The sequence below is a fragment of the Hypanus sabinus genome, unplaced genomic scaffold (genome assembly GCF_030144855.1).
Source record: "Hypanus sabinus isolate sHypSab1 unplaced genomic scaffold, sHypSab1.hap1 scaffold_681, whole genome shotgun sequence".
Taxonomy (NCBI): Eukaryota; Metazoa; Chordata; class Chondrichthyes; order Myliobatiformes; family Dasyatidae; genus Hypanus; species Hypanus sabinus.
The window spans coordinates 143218-158872 of record NW_026781534.1 but is presented as its reverse complement, the minus strand read 5'-3'; the positions used below and the strand labels follow the sequence as shown (position 1 = coordinate 158872).

Here is a 15655-nt window from a genome sequence, read left to right as displayed (position 1 = left end):
CAGGCGGGAAACCAGAAAAGATGGAAATAGACAAATTTCTAAAGAACCCGACTTCGGGGTCATTAGAAGGTACCGGGAAGGCGGAATTGGTGAGTGTTGGGAAACAATTAAATAATTCAGCGGTGAAATCGTGGATGAGAAAGTTGAATATACAGAGAGCAATAGCTATGCATTATGTATCAGAGGACGTGTTCCAATCGGCTGTATACAAGTATACGATTTTCTGACATTAGATTCTACCTTTGAAACTTTTTAACATTGGAGAATGATCCCAAAACAAATAGGGCTGGATGTCACGGATAAAAATCTGGTTGCTGGATAAGACGAGACTCACATCATATCGCTCACTATTCAGTGAGCTAATTCTTATAACTTGCTGATACGAAGAGCCGAGACGGGAAGGGCGGAATCATTGGAATTATTGTCACGTGACCGTTTCAGCCGCTGCACCAGTCTCCCGGACAAGATGAAATAGAGGCTTGTCTGAAGGTTGAGAGTCACACACTGCTGCTTTTCAGATCTGTGCGAAACATGTCTTTAGAAACTGAACCGCCTATAATGTGGACAATGAGTTTATTGAGATCGTAACGCAGAGCAAAGTTGAGAGGGCAAAGGTTGGTGAAAGCGTGAGGCTGCCTATCATGGGCTGGAGGAGTCTAGGTTGAAGTGAGAGAACTAAGCCGCTACGATAAAAAAAATGTGTCACACCCTTCAGTGATGTCTCGGAGTGAAGATGTGGCACTCGAGAGAGAGATGCCGGAGACACGGATAACGGTCGTATATAAAAAGTAAGAGACGTGTGGCACGGTGGCTTCTTCCACGATGGTTGTCCTTCTCATGTGTGAATTCCCGGCCAACCGTCCTCTTCTATTCACCAGTGACGTCATCTGACGGAATAAATAAACAATTCATGTTGGCTCTCTCGGCAACTGGAAGGAAATAAAGATGGTGAGATCAAATACGGGCGATATTTACTTATTCGGTGTCAAAGAGAATTTGCAGACAATTTGTCTGTTTCGCAAGGCCACAGGCCCAGGACCATTATTCCTCTGAATAACAATGTTTGCTGCCCGCCGACGCCTGACCCCAGTCCCACAGTGTTACATGTCTCTCATCTGTTAATCACTGGGTAACTTGGCAGCACGCACAGCCGGGGCTCTGCTCAACTCATCGGCTTGGCCATAATGGACATGTTCCCTTTGCAAGTCACATTTTTCATCGACAGCCTCGTGTTCTGCTCACTTACCTCTTCAGATCACTGTAAACAGATCGATCCCCCAGAACCAGTCCCTGTTAAACGGAAATAAATCATTGTGATTAGCAAAAGTTAATAACAAACGCAGTCTGTGAGGGAGGAGAATTGAAAGAACTCCGAAAAGGACGTGGACACATGTAACAAATCGGCTCGGAAAGACCGTGGGACAGAGGGACCAGGTTGTGTTCCACAGTCCAGACTAACACATGATACTTCATGAGTTCATCCGCCATTTCTGCGGCCCCCATTGCCGCCTCTTCGACGTCATTCTCGCTGTCGATTGTCTCACTTCAGGGTCTGTTTCTTACTGTGTGAAGTGGAAACAATTACTTCAAAAAGGGAGAGACGCAAATAATTCCCTCACCGTGTAAGTGGAGTTTCCATCTTGTGCATTGTGCCTTGCGCCCTGGAAAGAGAAATTAAAGATTTATATTGTGACGTTTAACCTTGCGCTCGACAATTGTATTCTGTCTCTCCACGTGTAAACCCCGAGTGTATCAATCTTCGCATTCATTGCTGCTCGGACGCGACCCATCACATTACTTATCTTCTTATCTTTGAAACAATGACTGAGATCATAAACATAATACAAAGATCCAACCTGTTCATCCCTTGAGAGATTTTCATAGGTTCCCGATGAGTTCACGGTGTTTGTATCCAAGGTGCCTGCGGGAACAGTACAGATACGTCACAGCGGTGAAGAGCATCATGGGCCGTTGTTAATACAGCGGATGTCAATGCGGCCACAAAACAAAATGCCAGCGACAGCACGAACTACATTCCCACAAACGCCAGAAACCGGTCACCCCCTGTATAGACGGCCAATAATTTAGGTCAGATACAGAAAGGAAAATACCATACCGCCCCGCCAATGTAATCCTGTGTTGAAAATGTCCACTTATTTAACCGGACAACCCAACAACCCAAGCGACATTATTCGTGACCATTCTCTCGGATGAAACCCTGCAGATTCTGTGCACTAGGAACTGCCATATCTAAATGAAATGTTAAGAGTTCCAGGGGCCCAGTAACAGAACAGATGAAATGCAGTTCACTCACTGTTCCGTCCGGAATCGATGCTCGTGTCGTACTGGGATTGTGGGGGATCTTTGATCCTGAATGAACAGAAACAATGTTCAAAACATGAATTCCGGAGGAGTTGACTTTATTGCGCTGATACACAGAGTGAGAACGGCTCCAATCATTCCATTGCATTCTGCCCGGTTACTCCTTGATACTGTCCCGGTTATCGGATGCCCGGTTCCAGCCCTGCACGATCTCAACAACAGTGACCACAATGGGATTAACAGAGAAAGAATTGCTTTGGCCAACTGGATGACGGTTTTCCAGGGGAAAGTGTCTTTCAGACAAATGTTCCCATTTCAGGGGGAAAGCTCAATGCTGATTCTGACCACAGGTGACTCCTGATCTGTGGGATAATTCCGGAACTGCTGATCAATGTAACATGTCCTTGGGAAGATAAACTCTTGTTCCCCTGATCCTGTTCCCGTTTACAACACTGTCCTTTGTCAATATCTTTCAGCCTCGTTCATCCCACCGAAAGACTGTAAGACCATAAGAGATAGGAGCAGAAGTGGGCCATTCGGCTCAGCGAGTCTGTTCCGCAATTTAACCCTGGGCTGATCCAATTCTTGAAGTCGTCCCATGTCCCCTGCTTTTACCCGATACCCTTTGATACCCTGGTTAATCAAGAACCTGTCCATCTCTGTCTTAAATGCACCCAATGACTTGGCCTCCACAGCCGCTCGTGGCAACAAATTCCACAGATTTATCCCCCTTGGTGAAAGTAATTTCTCCGCATCCCGGATCTAAAAGGACGTGCTTAATTCTGAAGTCGTGCCCTCTTGTCCTAGACTCCCCTACCATGGGAAATAACTTTGCAATATCTAAACTGTTCAGGCCTTTCAACATTCGGAATGTTTCTATGAGATCCCCTCTCATTCCCCTGAACTCCAGGGAATGCAGCCCAGACCTTCCTCAAACGGTAACCCTTTCATTCCTGGAATCATTCTCGTGAATACTCTCTGAACCCTCTCCAATGTCAGTACACCCTTTATAAAAATAAGGAGCCCAAGACTGCACACAATGCTCCAAGTGTGGTCTCACGAATGCCTTATAGAGCCTCAACATCACATCCCTGCTCTTATATTCTATACTTCTAGAAATGAGTACAAACATTGCATTCACCTTCTTCACCACCGACTCAACCTGGAGGTTAACCTTTAGGCTATCTCGCACAAGGACTCCCAAGTCTATTTGCATCACTGGATTTTGAATTCTCTCGCCATCTAAATAATAGTCTGCCCGTTTATTTCTTCCACCAAAGTGCATGAACGTACACTTTACCACATCATATTTCATTTGCCGCTTCTTTGCCAATTACCCTAAACTATCTTGCTCTCTCTGCAGGCTCTCTGTTTCCTGAACGCTACCGGTTCATCCACCTCTCTTTGTATCAAGGGCAAACCTAGCCGCAGATCTATGAATCCCTTAGCCCACATCATTGACATACATCGTGAAAAGTAGCGGTCCTAGCACCGAGCCCTGTGGATCTCCACTAGTAATCAGCAGCCAGGCAGAATAGGATCCCTTTATTCCCGCTCTCTGTTTTCTGCCGAACAGTTAATGCTCCACCCACACTAGTAACTTCCCTGCTGTTCCATTGGCTCTTAACTTGGTGAGCAGCCTCATGAGTGGCCCCTTGTCAAAGGCCTTCGGAAAATCCAATTAACCACATCTACTTTATCTCCTTTGTCTACACTGCTAGTAATTTCCTCAAAAGGGTTTGTCATGCTGGCTTTAGCCTATCTTGTCGTGTGCCTCCAGGTACTCCCTAATCTCAACCCTAACTATAGATTCCAACAACTTCCCAGCCACTGATGTCAGTCAATCTCCTTCCACAAAGGCCGTCGGTTCATGTTCCCCACCAGTAATGCCCGACTCGCCAGTTTCCTCCAGCTCCGGCTTGTGTAAATTGCTTCGGTCATCGGTTCCCGTTAAACCTTCCAATATCCCACTTCTGCAAAATAAAGATCTCCCGCAATAATTAGAAGAAGAAGCGATATTCGGAGAAAAGGGCATTTACCCGCCAATTTTCCTTGCGAATAACCATGCGCAGACTCCGCCGATCAGTCCTCCGGCAAGAGAACACAGTACAATGCCCACGATCGCGGCAGCGCCTAGGGTGAAATTGTCGCCTGTTTCTGGGGCTAACACACACACAAAAAAACAACAAGTATGTATCTTACATTGCGCAAACCCGTCTTTTTCGGTGTCAAATGGATTTTACAAAACCTTAGAACATCACAGCACAGAAACAGGCCTTTCGGCCCTTCTTGGCTGTGCCGAACCATTTTTCTGCCTACTGATCTGCACCTGGGCCATATCGCTCCAAACCCGTCTCACCCATATAACTGTCCAAGATTTTCTCAAATGTCAAAAGTCAGCCCGCATCTGCAACTTCATCTGGCAGCTTATTCCACACTCCCACCACTCTTTGTGTTCCATTTAATCTTTTCCCCCTTCACCCTTAACCCATGACTTCTGTTTTTTTTATCTCCCCTAGCCTCAGTGGAAAAAGTCTGCTTGCATTCACTCTATCTATACCCATCATAATTTTATACATCTCTCTCAAATCACCCCTCATTCTCCTCCGCTTCAGGGAAGTCCTAACCTATTCAACTTTTCTCTGTAACTCCGTTGCTCAAGTCCCGGCAACATCTTTGTAAACCTTCTCTGCACTCTTTCAAACTTATTAATATCATTCCTGTAATTAGGTGACCAAAACTGCATACAATACTCCAAATTCTGTCTCACCAATTTCTTATACAACCTCACCATTACAATCCAACTCTTATACGCAATACTTTGATTTATAAAGGCAAATGTAGCAAAAGCTCCCTTTACTACCCTATCTTCGTGTGACGTCACTTTTAGGGAATTTTGTATCTGTACTCCCAGATCCCTCTGCTCTACTGCCCCCCTCAGTGTCCTACCATTTGCATTGTATGTTCTACCTTGATTTGACCTTCGGAAGTGCAATACCTATCACATGTCCGCATTAAACTCTATCTGCCATTTTTCAGCCCATTCCTCCAACTGGTCCAAATCCCTCTGCAAGCTTTGAAAGCCTTCCTCACTGTCCACTGCACCTCCAATCTTTGTATCATCAGTCAATTTGCTGATCCAATTTGCCACATTCTCATCCAGATCATTGAGATAGATGTCAAATAACAATGGACCCAACACTGATCCCCGTGACACATCACTAGTCATTGTTCCCATTGTCACTGACACAAGGGTGAGTTCCTGCCCTGTCAGCAGGAGATTGTTCCCATTGCCACTGTGACAAGGGTGAGTTCCTGCCCTCCCTGCCGGAGATTGTTCCCATTGTCACTGAGACAAGGGTGAGTTCCTGCCCTGTCTGCGGAGATTGTTCCGATTGTCACTGAGACAAGGGTGAGTTCCTGCACTGTCTGCAGGAGATTGTTCCCATTGTCACTGACACAAGGGTGAGTTCCTGCCCTGTCTGCAGGAGATTGTTCCCATTGTCACTGACACAATGGTGAGTTCCTGCCCTGTCTGCCGGAGATTGTTCCCATTGTCACTGAGACAAGGGTGATTTCCTGCCCTGCCTGCCGGAGATTGTTCCCGTTGTCAGTGAGACAAGGGTGAGTTCCTGCCCTGTCTGCAGGAGGTTGTTCCCATTGTCACTGAGACAAGGGTGAGTTCCTGCCCTGTCTGCAGGAGATTGTTCCCATTGTCACTGAGACAAGGGTGAGTTCCTGCCCTCTCTGCAGGAGATTGTTCCCATTGTCACTGACACAATGGTGAGTTCCTGCCCTGTCTGCCGGAGATTGTTCCCATTGTCACTGAGACAAGGGTGAGTTCCTGCCCTGTCTGCAGGAGATTGTTCCCATTGTCACTGAGACAAGGGTGAGTTCCTGCCCTGTCTGCAGGAGATTGTTCCCGTTGTACACCAGGGGACTGACAGAGCATTTTCAGGTTTAAAACAATATTTTAAACAACTAGACGCTCCGGTACAATTCGGACCTTCTTTGAGCCATCTATACATTGAGAAAATATGTTTGTTATAGTGCTTACCGATATAAAAAAAATGAATGTTGTTATTTACCTGTGCAGCCGCAGTAAACTTGCACGTATGTCTCTCCAGCGCCTCCGCTGAAAGAGTTGCTGGCGATGCACTTGTACGTCCCTGCGTCGTTTCTGTTCACAGTGATTACAGTCAGTTTCGAGTTGCCGAAAGATGTAAATATTCTGTCTTTTTCCTGGATGGGTTGGTTATCCTTGAACCATGTCCGTGTCTGCACAGAGCCCGACGCGTCACAACTCAGTGCGATGGTATCGAGGTTTTCTAGGGGAGTGGAATTATTGGTCACCACTGCAACCCCACTCACTGGCTCTGTAAATACAATTAAAATGCAAATAGTTTTTCACTTGCTTTTACCTGCAACACGTCCGCAATATTTGGATGCCGCCAACTGAAGATTGTCTCCATTCATAGCTCTTATCGCCCATGCCTTTCGATATCAGGTTTCATTCCTGATTGAACTAAATTCCGACACAGAGTTTAAAGTTTTAAAGCTGTCACTTACGGTGAACAACATATTTACCATATAACCATATGACAATTACAGCACGGAAACAGGCCCTCTCGGCCCTTCTAGTCCGTGCCGAACGCTTACTCTCACCTAGTCCGACTGACCCGCAGACAGCCCATAACCCTCCATTCCTTTCCTGTCAATCTACCTATCCAATTTTACGTTAAATGACAATACCGAACCTGCCTCTACCACTTCTACTGGAAGCTCGTTCCACACAGCTACCAGTCACTGAGCAATGAAATTCCCCCTCGTGTTACCCTTAAACTTTTGCCCACTAACTCTCAACTCATGTCCTCTTGTTGGAATCTCCCCAACTCACAATCGAAAAACGCCTATCCACATCAACTCTAACAATCCCCTCATAAATTTAAATAACTCTATCAACTCCCACCTCAACCTTCTACGCTTCAAAGAATAAAGTCGTAACTTTTTCAACCTTTCCCTGTAACTTAGGTGCTGAAACCCAGGTAACATTCTAATAAATCTTCCCTGAACTCTCTCTAATTTGTTGACACCTTTCCTATAATTCGGTGACCAGAACTGTACACAGTACTCCAAATTTGGCCTTACCAATGCCTTGTACAATTTTTACACTACATCTCAACTCGAATACTCAATGCTCTGATTTATAAAGGCCAACATACCAAAAGCTTTCTTCACCACCCTATCCACATGAGATTCCACCTTCAGGGAACTATGCACCATTATTCCTAGATCACTCTGTTCTACTGCATTCTTCAATGCCCTACCATTTAACATGTATGTCCTATTTGGATTATTCTTACCAAAATGTAGCACTTCACACTTAACAGCTTTAAACTCCATCTGCCATCGTTCAACCCACTCTTTTGACTGGCCTAAACCTCTTTGCAATCTTTGAAAACCTGCTTCAGTATCCACAAAGCCACCTACCTTAGTATCATCTGCATACTTACTAATCCAATTTACCACCCCATCGTCCAGATCATTAATGTATATGACAAACAACATTGGTCCCAGTACAGATCCCTGAGGCATAAGACCAGTCACTGGCTTCCAAACTGACAAACAGTTATCCAGAGAATTATATATACCATCCCTAAGAATACTTTCCATTAATTTACCCATCACTAATGCCAAACTGACAGGCTTATATTTGCTAGGTTTACTCTTAGAACCCTTTTTAAACAATGGAACCACTTGAGTAATACGCCAATCCTCCGGCACCATCCCCGTTTCTGATGACATTTGAAATATTTCTGTTAGAGCCCTTGCTATTCTACACTAACTTCCCTCAAGGTCCTAGGGAATATCCTGTCAGGATCCGGAGATTTATCCACATTTACATCCCTGAAACGCGCCAATAATTGCACCTCTTTAATCGTCATAGTTTCCATAACTTCGCTACTTGTTTCCCTGACCTTACAGAATTCAATATCCTTCTCCTTAGTGAATACCGAAGAAAATAATCTGTTCAAAATCTCCCCCATCTCTTTCGGCTCCACACACAGCTGACCAGTCTGCTTCTCTAAGGGACCAATTTTATCCCTCACTATCCTTTTACTATTTATATAGCTGTCAAAACCCTTCGGATTTATTTTCACCTTACTTGCCAAAGCAACCTCGTATCTTATTTTAGCTTTTCTAATTTCTTTCTTAAGATTGATTTTACTTTCTTTATATTCCTCGAGCCCCTCATCTCCTCCATGCTTCCTGTCCTTATTGCTGATATCTCTTTTTTTCCGAACAAGTTTCCAATATCCCTCGAAAGCCATGGTACTCTCAAACTTTTAACATTTCCTTTCAACCTAACAAGAAAATAAAGATTCTGTACACTCAGAATTTCACCTTTAAATGACCTCCATTTCTCTATTATATCCTTCCCATAAAACAAATTGTCCCAATCCACTCCTTCTAAATCCTTTCCCATCTCCTCAAAGTTATCCCTTCTCGAATCGAAAATCTCAACCCTGGGTCCAGTCTTATCCATCTCCACAATTATATTGAAACTAATAGCATTGTGATCACTGGACCCGAAGTGCTCCACAACACATACCTCCGTCACCTGGCCTTTCTCATTCACAAACAGGAGATCCAACACACCCCCTTCTCTAGGTGGTACCTCTATGTATTGCTGCAAAATAAAATATCCTGCACACATTTTACAAACTCCAAACCATCCATCCCTTTTACAGTGTGGGCTCCCCAGTCTATGTGTGGAAAATTAAAATCTCCCCCAATCACTACCCTGTGCTTAGGTGCCAGATGACCTAATATCACCTGGTCAATGCACACACAAATGACAGGACGCAGTTCATGGGCTGCAGCTCGGCATTTAACACTGTCATTCCCGCATCCTGACTGAGAAGTTACGGGGCCAGCTGTCCCCGTTTCTTTCACAAGAGGAAATCTTGCAGCTCAGTTTCATATCTTCAGTTCTGTTAACTGTTGGGCAACGCTCTCCATTTCTGTTGTGTCCTTGAATCACACTGGTGTTTATGCTTGCAGAGTTTCCAACGGGGAAACACGGAAGTACATTGGAACAGCAAGGGCCCCTCACGCACACCTCTTGTTGGTCTGTAACTGCCGTTGGAGTTGACAGTGATGAGAGTTTTGAATCCATGGTCGGATCAGTACTCCTGTGATCAACGCGCTTCAGACTTCCGCCGCCTCCTGTGAAGGAAGTCAAACCCTCACGAAACTGCGGTTTGTATCTTAGCAACCGACTGTTGCAATTCATTCCACCACTGATGCACACTTCCAGTCAACGTGTTCTTGCCTTCCGAAAAGAGGACATGTTCAGGATGTATGTTGAGCAATTTCGGAAACAGAATCAGCTTATTACGGTCAAAAAGGCAACGGTCTGCGAGCTGGTGTTTCAACATCTCTGCCTCTGATCTCAACGTGCAAAATGTACAGTTCAGCGGTTGGTTCAGCAAAGACAGTTAGAGTCACACAAAGCCGAATCAGGACCTTTGCCCCAACTGGTTTATCCCACCGAATATTCTGCCTGAGGTGGTAGCATTTACTCGCTCTTGTTTCATCGCAATTGACCAAATCGATTTTAAACAACCCGATTACGTCCGCATCTCCCAATCCCTCCGGCTGATCTTTCGACATCAGCATCAAGCTCTGTGTGAGATCTTTGCTTGTCGCCACCGCTTGAAATGAAACCCCTTTCATCTTAACAAAGGCCCCGTACTGTTGCCTTCTCTGCCCTGGAAACTGATTAACAATTTATATCCTGTGTTATATACCTCATCTTTCCGTTCAACTAGATTCACTACAGCCTTTGAACACCACGATTCCTGTACCCTCCCATAACATCTCTGTCTTATTGGAAAGTACCTTTGCAGAACTCCACACAAACATCCGCTGAACATTCGCCAGATTTCTTCCGTCCCTTTCCCTGAGAACAATCTGTTCCCAATTTAAGCCTCCAAGTTCTTGCCTGACGGCCTCATCGTTCCCCTTACTCCATGTAAACGCTTCGCTAACATGTCTGTTCCTATCTCTCTCCAATGCTATTGTGAAGGAGATGGAATGATGATCACTGTTTCCAAAATGCTCTCCCACTGAGAGATGTAACAGCTGATGAGGTTCATTTCCCAACACCAAACACCAGGTTCAATTCCCAATACCAAACACCAGGTTCAATTTCCCAATACCAAACACCAGGTTCAATTCCCAATACCAAACACCAGGTTCAATTCCCAATAACAAACATCAGGTTCAATTCCCAATACCAAACACCAGGTTCTATTCCCAATACCAAACTTCAGGTTCAATTCCCAATACCAAACACCAGGTTCATTTCCCAATACCAAACACCAGGTTCTATTCCCAATACCAAACACCAGGTTCATTTCCCAATACCAAACACCAGGTTCAATTCCCAAAACCAAACACCAGGTTCTATTCCCAATAACAAACACCAGGTTCAATTCCCAATACCAAACATCAGGTTCAATTCCCAATACCAAACTTCAGGTTCAATTTCCAATTCCAAACATCAGGTTCAATTCCCAATACCAAACATCAGGTTCAATTCCCAATACCAAACTTCAGGTTCAATTCCCAATACCAAACACCAGGTTCATTTCCAAATACCAAACACCAGGTTCAATTCCCAATACCAAACACCAGGTTCATTTCCCAATACCAAACACCAGGATCAATTTCCAATACTGTGATCAGTTGGTCATGACTAGAATGCTACCCGCTGCAATTTGCTTTTCACAACAGCGGATCTACAACAGATACAGTCCCACTCGCTTTGCACTGGGCCTTGGGCCAACTGGCCAATATTGAAACCAATGGCAGGCTGTTGATCATTGACTGAAGCTCACCACTCAACAGAAACATTGTTCTCAATTCCCATTGATTCGCTCCCAACCCTGGGTGGCTGTATCCTCCACTGCATCTGGATCCTTGACTTCCTCACCGAAAGACGGCAGCCTCTGTGGATCGGGAATAACGTCGCTTCCTCGCAGACAATCCACACTGGATGCACACGGATTGGGAGCAGTCTAAATATGCTGGTTGTCAACCTTTCTGAGAATCTATCCCGGGCCCAACATATTGATCCAATGGCCGTGAAGGCAATTTTTCATAAGGAGATTGAGGGAACTTGATATGCTACTGGAAATACTCGCAAATTTCTAAAGTTGTGCCGTTGGGAGCATTCTAACTGCTTGTAGTACGCGCTGGTCTTGGACCCAGCACGTAAGTGCAATAGCTACGATGGCGTGGCAGCGCCCCCACTTCCTTAGGAGTCTGCGGAGATTCGTCCTGACGTCTAAAACATTGACAAACGTCAACGGATGTGTAATGGTGAGAGTATTGACCTTCTACCTCACGGCCTGGAATGAGGAAAGTCGATGCCTTTGAATGGAAAATCCGGCAAAAATTAGTGGATGCAACCCTGTCCACCATGGGTAAAGCCCTCTATAAAGAATAGAGGGCTATGGGAAACGATAGGTAACTTCTCTGGCAGGGACATTCTCGGCACAGCTTTGTATAGGTTTTTCAATGGTTCGACGTTTTTTCAAAGACCATTGAGTGCATCTGGATGACGCGTTTTCATCCATTATCAGACACCCTCACCACCCAAGACTTGAGCCTCCTGCGATGCTGCCATCAGGTGGAAGGTACAAGAACCTCAAGACTGGCCCCATCGAGCTGAAGGATAGTTATAATCCTTCAGCCATCAGGCTCTTGAACAAAGCGGATAACAACACTCAGTTGGTTCCCACAACCAATGATCTCTCTTTAAGGAAACTTTATCTTGATATTTCATGTTCCCATTACTTATTACTCTTTGTATCTGCGCAGTGTGTTGTCTTGTCCACTCTCGTGGGTTTTCCATTAATCCTGTTAAAGTTACTAATCTACAACTTTACTGAGTATGAGTGAGAGTTCAGCAGTCCGGAAAGTGGGACTGGCCGGGTTCACTGGAGGCCAGGTGCTGCGTCCACAGTCATCAATCATCGCCGAGGCCTGTCCGAGATGGACTTCAAACTAAATCTAATGCGGAACTGTGTTGTTCACACGGTCTAGTTTTTCATTCCAAAAGAATCCGTCGTTCAGCAACGAACAGTAAGGGTTAGATTGTATTCTATAACAACGGGAATGAAATGAATGTTATAGTCGGAGATGGCAGAACTCTGTATAACTCTGTCTCACTTACCAAGGACATACAGATGGAGAGATGGTCGCTGAGGTTTGTGAGCCATTAGCTGGAACCATATTCACACGGTATACCCCACTGTCCGACGTGATCACCGATATCTGGATTCTGACGTCACAAGCGGCAGCGCTGATTGGATCAGAGAATCTGTGCTGAATATCTGGATCAAATCCTGTGTGCTGTTCTACAACTATCTGCTGTTGTGTGGAATCCGATAATGGTCTCGAAGAGAGTTTCTCTCACCCACCGACATGAAGAGAAAAAGAGAGAGAGTAAAGTGAACGTCATGCACGCGATCCCGAGAGAGCTGAGACTGTCTCTGTTACCCTGGGCGAGTGAGCCACATCTCCCGGTCACTATTGCAGTCCTCGGGAGTCTCTAATCTGAAAACCCGGAGCTGAATGGATCGCACAGCGAGAAGGCGGACACTGAACGCACATAAAACACTGCGGAAACAGGAGGCTATTCGTCCTTGATATTCTTCTGTTGTCCTCTATCAGCTCACCTAGCATTTTTCTCAAAACTGTTTTCCTGCGAGATTGATGGACTGGTCGGGTGATGTCATCGCATTTGAGTTTGCACACTAAGTCAGCGAGACCAAGGAATAGATTGTAACCTCAGGAAGGGGCAGTCGGGAGAACACTCACCAGTTCACATTGAAGGGTCAGCGGAGGTAAGGGTGAGCAGCTTTAACCTCTTTCTTAGGGTATCTCTGTTTGGCTGCACATATTTTTACCTTCACAAAGAAAGTCACGTCAGCGATTTTATCCTGTCACGTCATTGAAGAGACTTGGTATTGGTATGACACCAAAGAACGGGAAATATGCAAGATGGGGAGCACTCTGACTGTTTCCATTGCCCTCTGGTCAGCACGCACCAATGCCCAGGATCGACAAAGATTGCGGATGGCTGTGTACACAATCACAAGCCTCACCATAATCAAAGACATCTTGAAAAGTCCGTCGATGAACAATACCAGGTCCAGAAATAAGTGCCACCACCTTCCGTGACCTGGACTCGTCTCATTACTGCCATTGGGAATATGCTCTCGTCTCATTACTACCATCGGTATATGTTCTTGTCTCATTACTACCATCGGGAATATGCTCTCGTCTCATTACTACCATCCGGGATGTGCTCTTGTCTCACTACTACCATCCGGAATATGCTCTCGTCTCATTACTACCATCCGGGATATGCTCTTGTCTCATTACTACCATCCAGGATATGCTCTTGTCTCATTACTACCATCCTGGATATGTTCTTGTCTCATTACTACCATCCGGATATGCTATCTACTCGTTACTACCATCCGGGATATGCTCTTGTCTCATTACTACCATCCGGGATATGCTCTTGTCTCATTACTACCATCCGGATATGCTCTGCTCTCATTACTACCATCCGGATATGCTCTGGTCTCATTACTACCATCCGGGATATGCTCTTGTCTCATTACTACCATCCGGATATGCTCTGGTCACATTACTACCATCCGGATATGCTCTTGTCTCATTACTACCATCCGGATATGCTCTGGTCACATTAATACCATCCGGATATGCTCTGGTCACATTACTACCATCCGGGATATGCTCTTCTCATTACTACCATCCGGATATGCTCTTGTCTCATTACTACCATCCTGGATATGCTATCTACTCATTACTACCATCCGGGATATGCTCTTGCCTCATTACTACCAGCCGGGATATGCTCTTGTCTCATTACTACCATCCGGATATGCTCTGGTCTCATTACTACCATCCGGATATGCTCTGGTCACATTACTACCATCCGGAATGTGCTCTTGTCTCATTACTACCATCCGGAATGTGCTCTTGTGTCATTACTACCATCGAGAATATGCTCTCGTCTCATTACTACCATCGGTATATGTTCTTGTCTCATTACTACCATCGGGGATATGTTCTTGTCTCGTTACTACCATCGGGAATATGCTCTCGTCTCATTACTACCATCGGTATATGTTCCTGTCTCATTACTACCATCGGGAATATGCTCTCGTCTCATTACTACCATCCGGGATGTGCTCTTGTCTCACTACTACCATCCGGAATATGCTCTCGTCTCAGTACTACCATCCGGGATGTGCTCTTGTCTCACTACTACCATCCGGAATATGCTCTTGTCTCATTACTACCATCCGGAATGTGCTCTTGTCTCATTACTACTATCCGGAATGTGCTCTTGTCTCATTACTACCATCCGGAATATGCTCTTGTCTCATTACTAGCATCCGTGACATGATCTCTTCTAATTACTACCATCCGGGATGTGCTCTTGTCTCACTACTACCATCGAGAATATGCTCTCGTCTCATTACTACCATCGGTATATGTTCTTGTCTCATTACTACCATCGGGAATATGCTCTCGTCTCATTAGTACCTTCCGTGACCTGGTCTCTTCTCATTACTACCATTGGGAATATGATCTCGTCTCATTACTACCACTCGGGATATGCTATCGTCTCATTACTACCATCCGTGACATGCTCTCGTCTCATTACTACCATCCGTGACATGCTCTCGTCTCATTACTACCGCTCGGGATATGCTCTCGTCTCATTACTACCATTCGTGACATGCTCTCGTCTCAATACTACCATTCGGGATATGCTCTCGTCTCATTACTACCATCAGGAATAAGCTCTGGTCTCATTACTACCATCCGTGGCATGCTATCGACTCATTACTACCATCCTGGATATGCTCTTGTCTCATTACAACCATCCTGGATATGCTATCTACTCATTACTACCATCCGGGATATGCTCTTGTCTCATTACTACCGTACGGGATATGCTCTTGTCTCATTACTACCATCCGGGATATACTCTTGTCTCATTACTACCATCCGGGATATGCTCTTGTCTCATTACTACCATCCGGGATATGCTCTTGTCTCATTACTACCATCCAGGATATGCACTTGTCTCATTACTACCATCATGGATATGTTCTTGTCTCATTACTACCATCCGGATATGCTATCTACTCGTTACTACCATCCGGGATATGCTCTTGTCTCATTACTACCATCCGGGATATGCTCTTGTCTCATT

The 15655-nt window shown here is 45.1% G+C and overlaps 1 protein-coding gene across 1 annotated transcript in view; it reads right to left on the bottom strand.

The window, feature by feature from the left end:
- Window positions 1–292: 292 nt before the first annotated feature.
- Window positions 293–15655, bottom strand: part of LOC132389853 (uncharacterized) — a 112303-nt gene continuing 96940 nt past the window's right edge. The window contains exons 11-17 of the mRNA XM_059962415.1: window positions 6411–6650; window positions 4362–4485; window positions 2315–2370; window positions 1857–1921; window positions 1620–1661; window positions 1247–1290; window positions 293–929 (exon numbers count right to left, since the gene is read on the bottom strand). Coding sequence (XP_059818398.1) covers window positions 884–929; window positions 1247–1290; window positions 1620–1661; window positions 1857–1921; window positions 2315–2370; window positions 4362–4485; window positions 6411–6650 — 617 coding nt within the window. The 3' untranslated portion in view covers window positions 293–883. The remainder of the gene's footprint in view (window positions 930–1246; window positions 1291–1619; window positions 1662–1856; window positions 1922–2314; window positions 2371–4361; window positions 4486–6410; window positions 6651–15655) is intronic.